General features: G+C 40.6%; 1 protein-coding gene across 1 annotated transcript; it reads left to right on the forward strand.

Annotated features, from left to right (window-relative positions):
- Positions 1-3,427: 3,427 nt before the first annotated feature.
- On the forward strand, positions 3,428-17,199 carry rfx3 (regulatory factor X, 3 (influences HLA class II expression)). Its single transcript, XM_053339450.1, has 17 exons — positions 3,428-3,519; positions 8,021-8,133; positions 8,275-8,363; positions 9,261-9,519; positions 11,206-11,280; positions 11,563-11,744; positions 11,945-12,064; positions 12,164-12,288; positions 12,415-12,530; positions 13,399-13,514; positions 13,671-13,825; positions 13,931-14,028; positions 14,188-14,337; positions 14,474-14,682; positions 14,783-14,936; positions 15,087-15,129; positions 15,439-17,199. Exons 2-17 carry the CDS (start codon positions 8,026-8,028, stop codon positions 15,717-15,719), a joined length of 2,280 nt encoding a protein of 759 aa, XP_053195425.1. The 5' UTR covers positions 3,428-3,519; positions 8,021-8,025; the 3' UTR covers positions 15,720-17,199.
- The last annotated feature ends 731 nt before the right edge of the window (positions 17,200-17,930 follow it).

The raw sequence follows: 17,930 nt of genomic DNA on the forward strand, positions 1-17,930 counted from the left end.
TTCATTTGTTGCATTTGAATACAGTACATAAGTACAACTGTAAGTAAAAAAGCCATAAGCAAACTGATTTTTTCTATTGAGGTGAAATGACTTTAAGGATAAAATCTTCTGAAGCATGCTATGAATAATGATCAGCAGCAACCTGACATGATTTGTAGTATATGGGCTAAAATACACAAAATTGCTGCTCTGAGGCTTTAACTTTTGAATATATTTGAAATATAACAAGAAAAAGAAGTAAATCATTTGTACCCTCATTTGCTGTTTGTCATACCTTTTTTGACATGAAAGCATGGTCATTTTTCCAAAGCATTCTGCAATTGATAAAGAGGACATGCACTTATATTGAGAGAGCACGAAGCTCATTTTCACAAAAATTCTACTACTAAATAAAAATAAAACAGTCGCCTCAGTGAGAGACCCTAGTTTATATCTGTTACTCTGTAACTCAAGTGCAAGGACTCTCACTGATATACTGATACATTATGGCTCTGAAAGATAATCAAATTGCTGTTGCCACTCAGCAACATGGATTTCTAAAAATGTTGATTCTTTAAAAAAGCAGCAGCTTTGCACACCATGAACCCGGTTTCACAAGCATAAGTAAACTAATTTAATTGTTCTCATTGCTATCTTTGTTGATTCAGCGTGTCTATTACCATAAACCTAAACAAGACAAAGTTAAAAGGCACAACAATGTAGCTACTTTCTGCTAGCAATATAAATAATTTAATATTCTGAAAGTCTGGAGGCAATAAGCTAAAGTAAATTTCAGATGTACTCTAATTAGTAACCAATGCTGTGTACCTGAACAGTATGAAAAGCCTGTACAGATCCAGCAGGCACCAGTTTTCACAGCAGTGTATTTTTCTTGTTTGCAATTGAAAGGACAAACTGTTTTACTTGAAAATAATTCTTTTAGCAAAAGAGTGTCATGCTTCAGATGGGGGTTTCAGTAGTTGCTTAGCAACAACAACAGCTTTTCCAAAAAGCATCTGTTTGCGAACCAAAAAAAAAGTGCTGCGCAGTGGACACAGGTGGTTGGTTGAGCTTTGTATCTATAGGAAGCCTCTTAACAATAGGGTCTTTCTTTGGTTACAGTTTCATATTTAAAAGTTCTGCATGTTTTTAGTCTTCCTCAGGCAATGTGGTACAATATTTTAACTTGTGGCAAATGAGTACCATACTTTATATTTCAGTAATTTCAATGATATTTGCAAACACCCTTTTTCTACCATTAAGCACAATTTTTTGCCCAATATATGAAATTGACAAGTAATGTGGCAATAATTTAACAGAAGATATTTTTTAAATGTTATCAACAATATTTTCTACACCAGCATTGTCCACTTTGAACTAAAACAAAGTACTGTTTTTCCCAGATGTAGGGTACTTGTGAACCAGGTTGGGACTCAAATAAGGCACAGTTTGATCTGCAAATCCCTGAAGCAGTTGTTAACACAGTCAAGTCACAAACACCAATGTGTAATCATTCAGATATAAAGATGCATTCATTAGGAAGGATTTATTTTATGTATTAAGTAGGACAGTGAGAATCATGGCCAAAAAATGCAATATGATGGTCAATAAATACATAGCACAGAAGAACTGAGAATGGCATCCACCCTTGTCATACCCAGCCATCTGGTATGGTGAATAAGACATACTGGGCACTGCCTGTACACACTTGTGGTGACAAATTCACACAAATACTTACAGCAGTGGTGAAAACAGGCCAATGAAAGGCATTGATACATTCCTATCATCAGAATTGTGCATATTTTTGATTGTGCAGGCTTTTTGACAGGTGGCGAGCATTTGGTCAGCCTTGATTTTAAGAGCTATTCCACCTTGCATTTACTTTTTACTTCTACACAAGGTGAGAAAAATAAGCCTAGTTTTCAATTGGCAAAATATGTTAAATCTGCCAAAATTGCTGAGAAATGAGAAATGGCTGAAACTGATTTAGACAAAAGTGAGACTTTTTAAGATTGTTACATCATTGAAGTTTCCATGATTTTTGTGAAATTTCCTGAATTAAACTAGATGGATTACAACCTATTTCTGACTCTAACATAAAACAGTTTAAACAATATACAAAGGAAAGAAAGAAAAAAGTAAGAAACAAACAAACAAAAAGGCAACACCCAGTGAGGTGGATACAAAGCAAACAAGCTGATTTTGCCTTTTGTAGCAGGATGTAGGTCAGGGCTGTAACCTCAGGTGTGCTAATATATCAAAATCTGATCTAAACCTATCTCTGGGCAAAATATAAGTCAATTTGTCATCTTCTGAATCTCACAATACAAGCATGTGCAACTGCAGCAGAAAAATCAATTTTTCAAAGAAATAAAAATGTCACAAAAAATGATCATCATAGCCTAGTAATAATTATGATGTATATGAAATTAAAGTAATATCACAATTACTACCACATTATGAAGGTCCTAGACCAGGGCTTCTTACTAAAACTTATATGGAGGGCTAAAGTAACGGCCATACAGCATCTTGAGAACAATTTCAACCATTTCAAGGTTTTTAATGTCATTCTGACAAATGTCCCAGTCCCAGTGCAATGAGATATAAAAAGCAAACAATGAATGTCAGGATTTTGCATGGACATTGTCAGAGATTACTCAGGAACTAGCCGAGTTGCATTGTTTAACCTTCATCCTATCAACATACTTAACATACAAAGACTACCAGCTGGGGCCCCCAAGAATAAACTACTGTAATAAACAACCATTATAGCGAAATGTTAACTCACTTCTTCTCAAAGCATTAGGCCTATTAGTTATGTAATTAATACCATCTTAAAAAGCAACAGAATACTATCACTATTATTTGGGGAAAGTTACACTTAATTTGCATATTGTGTAAAACTAAAATATACAGTGCACTTTTCTTTCACCTTCAAAATGACTGAGAGTGCCTCTATGTCCCTGAGAGTGTGTAACCTCTCAGGGATGTAGAGGCACTCAAGAAATAATTTAATCTACTAAAACTACATAGGCAGAATTGGGTGATTTTAACTGGGGTTACAGACAACAATGATATGGGGTTATTAATTAGGAACAAACTGATTGAGAAATTTGGGGGGAATTGTTAGAATGAGGCACCTGTGAGATATGTCAAAAAGTAGGACTGAGGTCAAGGCGTTGTCTTGCATCTGGAAGCCAAAAAAAATCTGACTATTTCAACCTTGGTAACATGTTTTCATGTGTAATGTGCTGAAAGTCTCAATACATCTAACTAAACGTGCGCCCAACCTTATTACATATACTCGATCTTCTATCAATGTACCGTATATCGATGTGATTTTATTTCCGTTCATGCTGTATTAAGTGCGCTTAAATCTCCTCCCACCTGCCCGGTGAGTTTTATAGCAACTGTTGCCCAGTGAGGCAGCGCCATAGTCACCGTAGTCCTGGCGACTGTAACCCACCAACAACAACCTCTCGCTCCATCATTACCACCTCCTCCACCATCCTCATATTCATCAACCAGTCCACAGCTCAGGTTTGAATAAATTCTTTCATATATATTTTTTTTAGCCTGAAATAAAATCCTTTCTTGTTTCACGGGATTATTTTATAAAGGAGATATTAACTGCTCCGGTTAATGTTTTGTGTGCTGGTGAATGAAGGCTCGGTGGATAGCTGGGGGTAGTTTGCTAGCGAGGGTGTTTCTTTGTAACGTGTTAGCCTGCTTGCTAACGTTCACTGTAGGTAACGTTACCCACAGCTGTGAGAGGTCGTGCTCAGCTAAGTGGAATATTGCTGTGTTCTCCGACTGGGTGCTTTGTGGTAGAGGTGTTCAGTTTGACGGGCAAAAAGCGGGTTTAGCACGTATTTGTTTAAACTTACTATGCTGAGTGGTAGCAGAGGTCTGTGCTAGTCACTGAAGCTAGCTGGTCAGCTGGAGCAGGAGCAGGTGTCTGTTGTTGCTAAGTTGCTAACGCCAGCGTTGCCTTCCTACAATGCCTGTTGGTACCCCTTTTTTGGCTAATGTTGCGTTGATTTAGCAAGTTTGGGTTTTCGGGTGGTTAAAATCTTGTCAGTAAAGCAAAAATCAATAGCGTGGATCTGCAGTGGAAGATGCTATGAGCTAGCTTTCCATGCACTAACTGCTATTGACAATAGCTAAGCCATTACTTTCCCTTTTGTCTTAGGGAGCAAGATAGCTTCGCTAGCTTTCCAGCTGCCCTCTTTGTGGCATTAGATGGCTATGATAAGCTATCTGATAACACAAAGCTAAGTTTTGTAGTAGTCAGCTTTGAGGAGAAAACACCTGCTCGGCTAACATTAAAATACCTTAATGTTATTACCCCATTTTATCTCGAATCATTTCATTATTCTGCAAACTGGGTTTGTAAATGTCAAGGTTTATCCACCCCTTCTGCAATACACATATACTGCAAAATGATCTCCACTGACAAAAATACTGTCAAATTTTGTATTTGTGTGTCTGTTATAAGTGTGTGTTTATTTCCCTGTGTGTGCATGTAAACGTAACAAGGAGAGTTTCCAATCCAGCATGTCAACGTTCAGGTGAAGATGCTTAGTTAACATCTTCATATTGTGTCATGTTTGTTTTAGATTCACATGAATTGAGTAAAAACATTCTGTCACATCTGTTTTAATAATAATGTAATAAATAACAATTGTCCTGCCCTCCTCACAATATAATGAATAACTTGCATCAATCCTGTGGGTGGGTGGGTCATATAAGTAGAGACTTGGTTTCTTAATGTTGCATCACAATTATTTTTGGGTCCATTGGGTCTCCTGTGCAGCTGCGACCTCTGATTCCCATTTGGGGAGAGAACGTGTGTGTGTGTGTGTGTGTGTGTGAGAGAGAGAGACAGAGAGTCAGAGAGAGAGGAGAGAGTTGAGTTGAGTGGAGGGCAGGTGCACCACCACCAGTAGTGATGGGACTTCTGACCATCTATGTGTCTGTGTCCAATAAAGAAGGACAAAGCAGTGAATAAACTCTAATTGTCAATTGTCATCCCTCGAATTTGTTTCCCTTTTTTAAAATTGTATTGTTGTGAGTCCTATCTGCTCTTGCAGTAAGGCCTCTGTGCAGGAAAGACCTGCCACTGATATACACACAGGCATCAACAGTATCTGTCAGCGCCAGATTGATTGAAACCAATAAGGATAAAATACCAGTGGTGTGATTTTTACACATAGACAAAGTCAAAATAATATAAATATGTTGATCTATTGGGATATACAACCCAAAATAGGTCATGCACAGACCCCTATATATACTCTCTTTCACTCACACACACACACACACACACACACACACAAACAAACACACACACATTAAACAGGATGTAGGGAACTGCTAGTTATCAGATCATGTTACCACTTACCTGTAGTCCAGTAGGGCAGAAATAGTACCATGCCACCTGCTGCCTGGATCCTGTTGCATTTCCAATCACTTAAAGAGGGGCTGATTAATTCAATTATTCAGTCATCCATTTTCACGGCTTTGCAGAATACAACATGTTATTGTTTATTTGACCCAGCCTTCCAACAATAATGTATATTGCTGATGAAAGAGGAGACTTTAAAGTGCTCACTTTTTCAATAATAGCTACATGTGGCATTTAGGTTGAACTTGGCGGGGGTACATTCAGACCCGCTTTAGTAACTTGTGTTTCAAGACATTTTTGCAGTGGCCCTGTCATGACATAAAATCAAATTAAATGTTGAACAGTAGCTTTGATCATTTTGATTTTTGTATACTGATGCAATGTTTTTTAAATCAACACCCCTGAGAACTGTGTTGTTTGCATGTCCTCCAGTTCAGCCCCCCAATTGGATCTCCCTCTCCCCTTTTTCCTGCTGTACCTGCACCTAATCTTACACTCCAGTCTTGCCTTGGGCTACTGTACATGTGCGAGAGGGAGAAATTGTACGTATGTTGTACTTTTCAGCACCTCTCATTTCTTAACTTGGAACATCAGACTTTCATCGTCATCATAAATGGTTATCAGACAGGCAGAGGACATTCTGTGCATTCTGTGACTGTATATTTGCGCTGTTTTACTATTTGTTGCATCTTAACATAGAGGAATAGAGGGGAGAAAACGCAGGGCAAATTGTTGTCCTCCTTGGTGGCTTTTGTTCCTCTGTGTCTTTGTAGGGCTTGCACTTGCTCAGTGGAGCACAGCATTTAAGTGGGCCACAAGGGAGTGCCTGAATGGTGAGGCAGGAGGTGTGTTTGGGGGGGGGGGGGTTGAGGCAACAAGAGTGTGTTGTGATGCAGGGGCTCTTTTCCTTGATTAGGTGGGCTCAGTTGGGGCCATGTACTTTGGCTCTCGAACTGCACTGTGGAAGTCTACATCCTCCTCTCCTCCTCTCTTGACCAGACATTTTTTTCTTTTTTTTTTAGCGTTGGGATGTGGTGAGCTGATGGCTACAGTTTGACATTTTTATCACTTTGGTAGCCTGCATCCAGTGGCTTTCACACTTCAGGGTAAATGAGTAGCTTGCATGCTGCAGTATGTTAATTATTCGTGTTAATTATGCTTCTTCTTTTTTTTTTTTTTTGGAGGGGGGGAGGGATTGATTGTCATCATGTACGTGTCAAAAACACAGAATATAAACTGGACAGTGGTTTATTTTTCCAGAAGCCAGACTTGCAGCCTCTCTAGCAACAGCGTGCAGACATGTCTGACAGCGATAGTATATATACATAACCCCCCACCCCCCCTCCCCAAGGTGTTTAAAATAGCCACGCTGATAACAGAAGGCTTTGCGTTAATGAATCTCAGTGTCCCTGTATGTTTGAAGAAAATGCAGATTTTTTTTTTTCTATATCTTTATACTCAACGCGCCAGGAAAGACTGACTCAGCTTTGTAGTCCAACTTTGAGGTTAGTCACCCAAGCACAAATAAAATGATAGCCTTCAACAAGCCAGTATGATGTTGAAGATAAGGGAAGAAGCAGACTGTCCCCGGAGAGAGTCGAAGCTGTTAGGAAACCCAGGTTAATTAACCAAGAGAGGCTTGTTCATGGAAACTGTGATGGGGAGGAGGTGGCGGCCTTCCCCTGGAACGAACGGGGTGATGTAGCCATACTATTATTAACACACAAACACAGGTTCAGCCTCAGTGTCTCTTCTCACTATTATCTGCTCTTAAAAATAGTTTACTGCAGCCTTCTGTTAGTAAGCATTGTAAACATGCTGTGAAATCTCTGATGAAACTTAAAAATCAGAAACCTCGTCCGCTGTTCTCAGTATGTTTTCCTCAGTATTGGTCCAGGACTTTGTCTCAGGTAACGTTAAACCTGTAAAAGTGGGAACTGACAGAGCAACGAAAAGCAGCATCTATTTGGAGTTGGTTAAATATTAACTTGTTTTATGGCTGTGAACATGGAGACAAGACCATGTGTCACTGATGCATGAGGCTCTCAGTACATTGAGTACCACAAGGCAGAAACAGGTGCTCGGGTACAGTTGCTCTAGAGCAGCTTTAGTAGCATTGATTTGGGAAAAACAGATAGGAGTCTGTGATGAAACCTCATGTTTTCTATTGTGCCTCGACTAGTACCTGATTTAGGCATATTTTATGTCCTTGACTAACCCAATCATGAGGATAATTATTGAGTTTATTTTCATTAATTCAAAGATTTTGTCATGTAATATGATAAATTTGCCTTTTTGTTTTTTAAATGCTTGCTCTGGACACTTCTTTAAGATTGGGTGAAGTTATTAGAGGATGATGTCTATGATTTTATGACTATTTCACCAGTTGCTGTTAAAAAAGTAAACCCTCTGGTCTGTTGTTAATTAAAGGAAGAATGTATTAGTAGATTAACACTTTGGTAAAGTAAGTTATCAATCTTTAATACAATACAAGTGTCAGCTCAATGATGCATTTACATTGTGTTATTGTCATTCATTTATTGTCATTAATTAAAAAGCTGCTTTATGCTCCTGTATGTTGAGTGTTGTTGGTTTTCAGCTTCATGAAGTTGGTGTTTTCTTTGTGTTAATTAGGCGCCATGCAGACCCCTGAAGCAGGCGCTGACTCCACCTCCACTGTCCCTCTTCAGACCACTGTGCCTGTCCAGCCTACCGGCTCCACCCAGCAGGTGCCTGTCCAGCAACAGGTACATCCAACCTGTCTGTGTGTTTGTCCTTAAGTCTTAATGTTCCCGCACAAGTCTGCACACTGCACCTGCATTAATTTATATTTGTATCTGTTGCTGTATTTCTTAATAACAAATTTACGACTCTATTTGTCTCGCCAGGCCCAGACTGTTCAACAGGTTCAGCATGTTTACCCAGCACAGGTGCAGTATGTGGAGGAAAACAGTGGCGTCTACACCAATGGCAACATGTGAGTCAGTCTGTTACACAGCCCTGCTCTTACACCCCTTCACAGATATTAGCATGACGTCTCTGCAGGCTGTTCTGTCCCCTCTTAAGTCTCTTCACACCATCATTCATGTCACAAGCACATGATGTTGGTGGGACTGCGTTCGTTTTTGTGTGTTTGTTTTTCTTTTCTGATGAGGGTGCCGTCGTGTGTTTGATTGTGCTCAGTCACCTGAACATGACCAGAAGTAGGCCTGTCTTTTAAGTGCTGACGCTACACCATGGTCCCCAGGCTCTGAGGAACAGGGCTACATACACACACCACTAACAAGCCCAAGCTGTGTTTGTCCTACTGCGATACACACACATCAGTGCATGTAGAGACACACTGTGTGTGACCTCAGCTCCTGGTGGAAACACTCATACCAGTCTAGTTTTATAACAATAATATAATGATAATAACCATCAAAGTACATAGAAATACAAAATCATACATACACCAAACTGTTATCAGAGAGTACCAGGCATGTGTCAACGATTACACAAAAATAGTATTGTCTTATTTTCTGTGATTTCTGGTATTTTATGTTACATTGAAAAAAAGCACTGCACATACAGAGCAGGATTCTTGTGAGGAGTACAGTCAAAAAATTATAATACATTTGTGATTGTCCTCATTGTGATGATATTTATAGTAAATGACTGTCTCTGTAAATAACAATGAAAGCAGACCTCTCGTGTTTAATTATAACCGTATGGGCTCAACAAGTGTCTTGGATCATTAAGAAAACCATACTTAGACTAAAGAGAGAAAGTGCAGCTGTTTGAAACTTTAGACTGTGTTTTTTTTTTTCTCTCAGTGTTATTGTCTCGATCAGTTTGGGCTCATCGACTGACCTCTAACCTCTCCTCTGAACAGAAGAACCTACTCGTACTCAGAGCCCCAGCTGTATAGTCAGAACAGTGGCGGGAGCTACTTTGACACACAGGGCAGCTCATCACAAGTGTCCACTGTGGTGACGTCTCACGGCATGACCAACAACGGAGGAGGGGGCAGTGGAGGAATGAGCATGGGCCTGGCAGGGGGTCAGGTAATCAGCAGCAGTTCTGGGGCCTACCTCATGGACAACGCTGGACCGCACCCTGCCACCCAGACGGCACGAGCTTCCCCAGCTACTGTAAGTGGCTTAGCACCCACGAATTGGGTTTTTCATCTGCCTTTGCCTGCCTGCTTTTGTGTTTTGATAGACCATCTGACCAAGTCTATGCTGTAGTTTGTAGTAACTTCTACTTCCTCTCTGTTTAGCACCACACAGCTATTAGTTTGCCATGTCTGTCTCTATTAGCATACATGCTGTTTTTCTGTCACACTTTATTGATCTACGCAATAGTTTTTTCCCCAAAATGGATTTTAGTATGTACTCACTGTACACACATGTCAAATAATAGTAGTAGAAAAACAGCTTTAGTATGAGGCAGTCTGTTTTATCTCTGGTAATTATCCTTGCTGATGTATGCGGTGTGCTGCGTAGGCTTGGCCCAAGTCTCTATAGTGATCAAACTACTGCCAAAAATGTTCACACTGTAACCCTAATTATTTAATGTTCAAGTAATGCTGGGCTTCTTTGTTTCCACCCCCGATTTCATCTGTCTGTTATACCCACTCTTTGGTGTAGAAGAAAGATGGAGTTAAAAACTGAGAAACAAGTATATAAAGGAAAGGGGGAATAGTTAGGGAATGTGCTCCTTGAGTTTATCAAAGACAAAACAGCTTAACAGACTCACCCTCTCCTCACAAGAGTGGACAGAGTGGCACACACAGCACAAGAGCCTCACTCTTTTACTACATTCTGAACACTACATCAGACATGTTCACACAGTTCACCATAATGATACTTTCCAGCAGGAATGGAGCGATGATGGGGTGACTGACATTACATTATGAGGATGTCAGTCATGGTAGAGATTTTAAAACATTCAATAAAAACTACCCGAAAGGAGAAATCATTTAATGTTAAAAAGAAATATGTGCAAGGGTTTAAGTGCATTTTAACTGCTGAGGTAAAAAAAAGTCAGCTTATCCTTGTCTAGACTAAGTGATGAGCTTGATAAAAGATAAAAGGCTCCAGCAGTATGATTTGGAAAAAATCAAGAGTGGTGACCTGATTGAAACCAGTGATGCACCCACTATGCAGCCTGTAGGGAATACTTTAAGTTATGAAATATAATAATAACTCTTGTAATTTATTTGATGTCAGCAATCCTTTCATAAGAGGGAACAACACATTTTCTATGTAATGTATATCTCACTTTGTAAGTCACCTTTTTTCTGTTATACTAACTTGACAGCCACATAGATGCTAATTCTGGATTATTTACTACTGAGGAATAACCTCACACGCTCACTCGCTCCTCACTTGGGTAGAGTTTTGATCAGTATTTAAAGTAGTGAAGTGAAGTGTTAAATCACACTGAAAAGCACAGTTCTAATTTGCTAGAAATACACACAAAAACCTTTTATCTTTCCCGCTGCATTTTGTTGTCCTATTATGTTTTGTTGGTACATGATAATTGTTATAGAAGGATATGTGGTAGTGGTGTCTGCTAGGGATGGGCATCTGCCAGCTATCCATTACTGATGTACTAAGTTGATCCTGCAGTATGTTTCTTAACTACCGAATATGTTCCTAAAATGACAGGTTGACCTGCTCTGCTTGGGTTTAGTGGTGCTTGCTTTAGAATCTTTTCTAGAGTTGCTTTATTTTTTGTTACTAATGTGTCTAGATCCACTCTTCAGTTTCCTTGCTTTTGTTTTTATTTCAACCTCTTACATTTTGTTGTCCTTGTGCTTCGTGGTTTATCAGATTGAAATGGCGATTGAGACGCTCCAAAAATCTGAGGGTTTATCCAGTCAGAGAAGCTCGCTGCTCAACAGCCATGTAAGTTGCTTTTACAAATGCCTGCCTTCGCTTTACCTTAGCTTTTGCCAAACTCACTCTCTTGCTGTTCTGCCTCTCTCAACTTTCTATACATTTCAGTTTGAGGTGGCGTTTGCCATTTTTGTTGCGGGTTTTAATTATTATTGCTTTAAATTCACTGGCTGCTTTAGAAGTGCTTTAGCGGAGCTGTCACGCTGCAGCATCCAGATTAAGAACTGTCGGTCTGAGATCTTTCCACACAGTTTGAATCTCTTTAGTAAAACATGTGTTCCCCCCCTGTAGCTTCAGTGGCTGTTGGACAATTATGAGACAGCAGAGGGCGTAAGCCTACCACGATCCACCCTCTACAATCATTATCTGCGTCACTGCCAGGAGCAGAAACTGGACCCTGTAAATGCAGCCTCTTTTGGCAAACTCATCCGCTCCATCTTCATGGGACTCCGTACAAGGCGCCTCGGGACAAGGTTAGCTTTTTTAAACTTTTCATTATGTAAGGAAAAGTTGTCATTTTTCATCTAATTGCAGTATGCTTGCATGGTCCTCATCTTACTGTTATCATCTAACTCAATCCTGATCTTCTTAAGCCTCATAAGTTCTTCTACCCTGTTCAAACTATTTTATATGAGTCTGACTTTTTTGTACACCTCACCTTTTTGCCTTGCAGAGGGAACTCCAAATATCATTACTATGGTATACGTGTGAAACCAGATTCCCCGCTAAATAGACTCCAAGAAGACATGCAGTATATGGCCCTCAGACAACAACCTGTTCAGCAGAAGCAGAGGTGAAACACACACAGCCAGGCATGCATACAGACATAAAGTACTTTCCGTGACCCAAGGCATAGTGTTTATAGATACTGAAGTGAGCTATGTGATTTCAGGTTCAAGCCAGTGCAGAAGTTTGATGCTGGCTCTGGGGAGAATTACTCAGGTGGAGGCCAGAACCATCCTGGTGCAGCAGAGCAGACAGTCATTGCACAGAGCCAGCACCACCAGCAGTTCCTAGGTCAGCAACTTTTCTCTTAAGCTTAATGTCTATAAAACCCAAAATATGTGGAATGCACTTAATATTTACATGGTGTTCATGAGGCTATTCCATAGTTGCCATGTAAGTTTCTTTTCATCCCAACAGATGCATCGCGGGCACTCCCTGACTTTGTAGAGCTGGACCTAGGACAGAGCAATACAGAGAACATCAGCCCAGAGGATGTTAAAGCTCTCCAATCTCTTTACAGAGAGCACTGTGAGGTTAGATAAAGTGCATTATTTTCATTTCCAAATAATCACAGCACTGTGTAATACACAGGGAGAAGGGGGGGGGGGGTAAACAAAGCTAAGTAATCCACTTCAATATTGTGGCATTCATTGATACATCATCATCAATATGTCTATGCAGGCATTGTTACTGTACATTTTCATACTGAGCTGTTTCACCACCCACAAAATCAATTCCCCCTCTTTTTTTTATTTTGTAAGATTCTCATTCTCCTTTACAGTCTAGTCCATGTTTTTCCCCTCAATAAGTATATATGCCTTAATCTACCTGTATCTATCATGATGGCAATTTAGTTGTTTAATCTTATTTAAGCTACCTTTAATGAGAAAAGTGTGGAAAGAGAGAAGAGTGTGAAAACTTTGGGAAAGGTCATGTGTGTTTATAGCGACAGAGATTCGTAAATGCCAACCGCTGGCATTTTGGAAGAGAATTTTCTCTTTATCTTGTGAAGTTTTCAATCACAAGTCTCCTAGTGTCTGGAAAAGTTAGAATCAGGTCATCTACACAAAATTACCAAAGTCTTACTGTCTGACAGACAAGTGTCTACACTGTTGTTATGATTAAAGGGGGAATTCACCCATATTACAAAAAGACACACTCCTAGTGCTGCCTAACAATGCAGTTTGAAGTTGACGGGTCAAGCTCTATAGATCCATATAGTCCATGTAAAATATCAATCCTGCTGCTTCAATACAGTGGAGGTGAATAGAATTTAAGTTGCGCTCCTCACCACAGTGAACATTGATCTACATTACTCTACAGACCTCTCTCCTTCTTTTTATAAATTACTACCAGTGAAAATAATTCATGTTTTTTGTTTATTCTCTGCTTTTGTCTCAGGCTATCCTGGATGTGGTTGTCAACCTCCAGTTCAGTCTAATTGAGAAGCTGTGGCAAACATTCTGGCGTTATTCTCCCCCTGACTCTGTAGAGGGTGCCACTGTAACAGAAAACAGGTGAAGTCAAGCAAGAGAAAAAAATACATTTGTTTTCTTAGCTGAGATCTGTTACTGTTTTACCAAAAAGACATAAAACTTCAACCTGTAAAAGTTTGAACTTAATACATTTAATGATAATCTAATTTCAAAGGCATCTTTCTGTTCATTTTGCAGCAGCATAAGTGAGATTGAAGCGCGGCTCCCCCGGTCCCAGCTGCTGGCGCTGTGCAGAAACGAGGCTGTGCTCAAATGGATGAGCACCTGTGACCACCTAATGTACCAGTCCCTTGTGGAGATCCTCATTCCTGATGTCCTGAGACCCATTCCCAGTGAGCCACAGTCATAGACACCTCTCATGTTTACCTGTTTGCTGTGTTAAGGCTTGTTATGTCATCAATTTTTGTTTTTGGTTGTCCTTGTTTTTATATTTTTAGGTGCCTTGACTCAAGCCATTCGAAACTTTGCCAAAAGCCTGGAAGGTTGGCTCAATAATGCCATGAATGCCATTCCACAGAGAATGATCCAGACTAAGGTAAACAGCCTTAATACTGAGTCGACCTTTGCAAAATGCTGTAAAGAAAAGTCACCTGTTTCTAAAATATGTAATTAATACACGAGTATTAGTTTTACTCTCTGTTTTGAAAGGTTAAAGTAGGTAATACCTGGGCTTCTGTGTGCATTCTTTTCATAGATTGCCGCTGTTAGTGCCTTTGCGCAAACACTGCGTAGATACACATCTCTGAACCACCTGGCTCAGGCGGCACGTGCCGTGTTGCAAAACACGTCACAGATCAACCAGATGCTGAGTGACCTCAACCGTGTTGACTTTGCCAACGTACAGGTCAGAACAGGTCTTTGTGTTTGCTATGATGCAGCTGTGATGCTTGTTATATGTGTACTCTGATCCATGTGATATATTTCTGTTCTTTCACTGTACAAGTGTGAACCTGCTGTTCTGTCTTCATGTTGGTGTATAGGAGCAGGCATCATGGGTGTGTCAGTGTGAGGAGGGAGTGGTTCAGCACTTGGAGCAGGACTTCAAGGCCACGCTACAGCAACAAAGCTCTCTGGAGCAATGGGCAGCCTGGCTGGACAACGTGGTCACTCAAGTGCTCAAACCCTACGAGCATCGGCCCAGCTTCCCCCGGGCGGCTCGACAGTTCCTGCTCAAGTGGTCCTTCTACAGGTCTGCAAAAAAGCACGTCTGTGAGTGTGCCACATCACTGAAAAAGCAAAGACACTTACTTTGTTTGTTTTTTTTTTGTGTGTGTGTGTGTTTCCATCAGTTCTATGGTGATAAGGGACCTGACCCTGCGCAGTGCTGCCAGCTTTGGTTCTTTCCATCTGATCCGCCTGCTGTATGACGAGTATATGTTTTACCTTGTCGAGCATCGTGTGGCCCAAGCTACTGGAGAGACACCCATTGGTGTCATGGGGGAGGTATAACTGTGGCATCTTACGTGTTTTGTCATATGAAATGATCTCTGTTTGGCCTTTTTATAGAGAGAAGTTTCATATTTTGATTATAAAACAGTGAAACAATGTGAACTACTAATGGCTCACCTAACTGATTTTTGTCTCTGTTTTCAGTTTGACAGCCTGAACACCTTATCTCTCACTAACATTGATAAAGGTATGTGGCAAAATGTATAAAGCATACATGTATATGTGCTAGAGAAAAAAGCAAAATGACCGCTCATAACCAAGTATTGACATGCACAGACCAGAGCAGTGGAGTGTGTTTGAGCTGAGTGAAGTCTGGGTAAAGGTGTTTGTGTCAACCTTTCTGTGTCTTTTAACAAAACATTAGTGAAGCACATGGAAAGAACATCCGAGCTGATGTAATGTTAGCAAAGTAAACTGTTTTTGTATCTTCTCCAGCTCTTTTAATTGAGCTCTCGAGTCCGTACAGTGTTTATATTTGTGGCTTCTTCCTGTCTAGATGAAACAAGTGGGATGGACAGCGATTTAGAAGATGACACGGAGGAATCCGGGGAACCTCTTGCTAAACGGGAGAAGTCAGAGCATGAGGTGATCCAGGTGATTCAGGTCGGGGCGCTTGAGGACGGATCTCACCCTGTCGTGGGGGTCGTCCAACCAGGTGTCCTCCACTCGTTGCCCCAGCCCCCGCAGGACCACACCGAGCACATCCTAACCCCTTCTGCTGGTACTCCGACCATCCGCCACTGCAGCGCCACAGGCAATACCTACGCCTCTGTTTGAGGGCACGTCTGACCTTGTCTGGCCTGTTTCCGCCTTCTCACTCTCCACATATCTTTCTCTCTGTAAGTCTAGATGTTTCCGTCTGTTTCATGCATTGTCTCTGTCTGCGCTGGTGTGGACACGCTCTCCTCTCACCATCCAGCCTGGTCAGTGGAGGAGTGCTGAAATGATGATACTTTGGCCGAGATGTGCTGTCCGTGTCTGACTGCTTATATTCTGGATGTGGTGTCATCCCGTGAGTCTGTGCTCTATTAAAATGCGGCAGCTGGTGGAAGGGACGTGGAGGAAAAGGACTAATTTGACCCGTTAAATGTTCCCTGGTTAGACATGACTTACCGCATCTATCTGTCTGTCTATACCGACGGAGTTTATCATGAAGGAAAGTTAAACTTCTTCAAACTACTGATGTCTCAGAGCTCAAATCCATGTCACTAGTCCCAGTGGAGCATCGATTGACTCAAGACCTTTGCCTATTGTACATAGTTTTGCTGTACTTTGAATTGGTATTACCCAAAACTCATGGTGCTATCATTGTGTTTTATTTGTTTAAATTTCCAGTTAATTTTAGTGTGATTTATGTAAACATGCATTCAAACTGCTGATAAACTTTTGGCTGAACAAAAATATTTTGAGTATTGTATGTAGCTGTATGTATGACATTTAAAAAAGGATCATGGGGCAGTTTTGTCTGTTCTGTTTTGAAAATGATATGGTAGCCACCCACTGAAAACCACTTATAGCTTTTAGCCACAGAAAAAGAAACCCTGAAAGTAATATCTGTGCTGCTACTTCTGTAAATAGAAATGAGATTGAGAAGACTGGCTGTACAAAACCTCTTCCTCAATGTTAGCTTTTCTATGCACTCTGTGCATAACGCTTGCCTTTGTTCATTTTAGATGCTCTGTAGTGTGGTTTATGTGATGAGCTGTAATCTTGAAAACAACGTACTGGACACATTCCCCTGTTTTCGCAGTTTCTGTCTTAATGAAAATTTCTTAAGTTTGTGAAAGGACCAAAAACAAACCAACAAGCGGATGCTGAGAGTGAGCCATTTGGGCCACCCAAGAGCTGTTTCCTGTCCCACAGTGCCATGTTGCAGAGCAGAAGGAATGTCAGGGATTTAATGTACCTCGGCTTTATCATAGTGCCTTATCCTTAAATGCAGCTGTCCTTGTAGTCCTGACTGTGTGGTGTAAAGAGCCCACAGCCCCTCTGCATTGTCCCAGCCACAGATTTGGCTTTCTGGTGACTCGTGGCTGGATTTGGGCTGGCTCATCAGTGTTGAGACTAAGGGATGCAGGCACAGACACACCTGTTGTTGTTTCTCTGGATCAGCTCTACTAAGCTTCTTACTTATCAGAATCACGGTCTTTAGCCTTGCTCCTGCCCTCACTCTGCCCTCTTGAGGCCTATTCTTGCATTAGCCTTCGATATTGGGTGAAATGTGTGTATGTGTACTGTATGCGCGTGTGTGTGTGTGTGTGTGTGTGTGTGTGGATGGATGCATTGGTCTGCACTGTGTTTTTATGTGTACGTGTGTGTGTGTGTCTGCGTGCTTGTGTGTATGTGTTGGAACACATCCATCAGTCACCCTACCTCAAACCAGTGGTGCCAGCCCTTTTGACGCGTGCAGCACAGTCTGTCCAAACCTTATTGCACACACACCACTGTACTGCACAAATCTCAACGCGATAGAGAAAATCTGCTTTGCTTTTCTCTCACCTCTGATTACATTTTCATTTCCGTTTTTAGCCCATAAAATGCTTCATCCTTTGTTCCCTGTTGAACGATCATCTTTGTACAGTGGACCAAAAGTAGATATTTTCTGATATTCAAAGAGATATATAGATATATATGTATAGTATATATAATGATGATACACTACATATATTTGTTGCTTTTTATGTGGTTGACCTGATTGTTTCTATGTGATTGTTTCTTTTGGTAGCTCCTCTGTAATTAGTTCATAGACTGTGAAATGGGGGAAAGGCATGGGGACTAACTTCTGATTCATTAGACTACAGTACGTCTATACTTGAACTGTTTTAACCTATGTTGTGAAGAATATTGAGATTAATCCTCTGAATAGGAAAAATTGTCATGACATTTTTTTTTGTTGTTAAACCCTTGTTTTTGTTTTTTGTTTTTCAAATGGTCTGCACCATTTCTCTGCATAAATGTTTATTTATTGATATTTATTGTGTTACGTTT

Source organism: Scomber japonicus, chromosome 19 (assembly GCF_027409825.1).
Source record: "Scomber japonicus isolate fScoJap1 chromosome 19, fScoJap1.pri, whole genome shotgun sequence".
NCBI classification, from domain to species: Eukaryota; Metazoa; Chordata; class Actinopteri; order Scombriformes; family Scombridae; genus Scomber; species Scomber japonicus.

Coding starts and splice junctions, on each gene's coding strand:
- rfx3 (XM_053339450.1), top strand. CDS start 8,026: ATGCAGACCCCTGAAGCAGGCGCTGACTCCACCTCCACTGTCCCTCTT. Junction 11,745..11,944: donor ACAAGGCGCCTCGGGACAAG/GTTAGCTTTTTT, acceptor TTTGCCTTGCAG/AGGGAACTCCAAATATCATT. Junction 14,683..14,782: donor CTCAAGTGGTCCTTCTACAG/GTCTGCAAAAAA, acceptor TGTTTCCATCAG/TTCTATGGTGATAAGGGACC.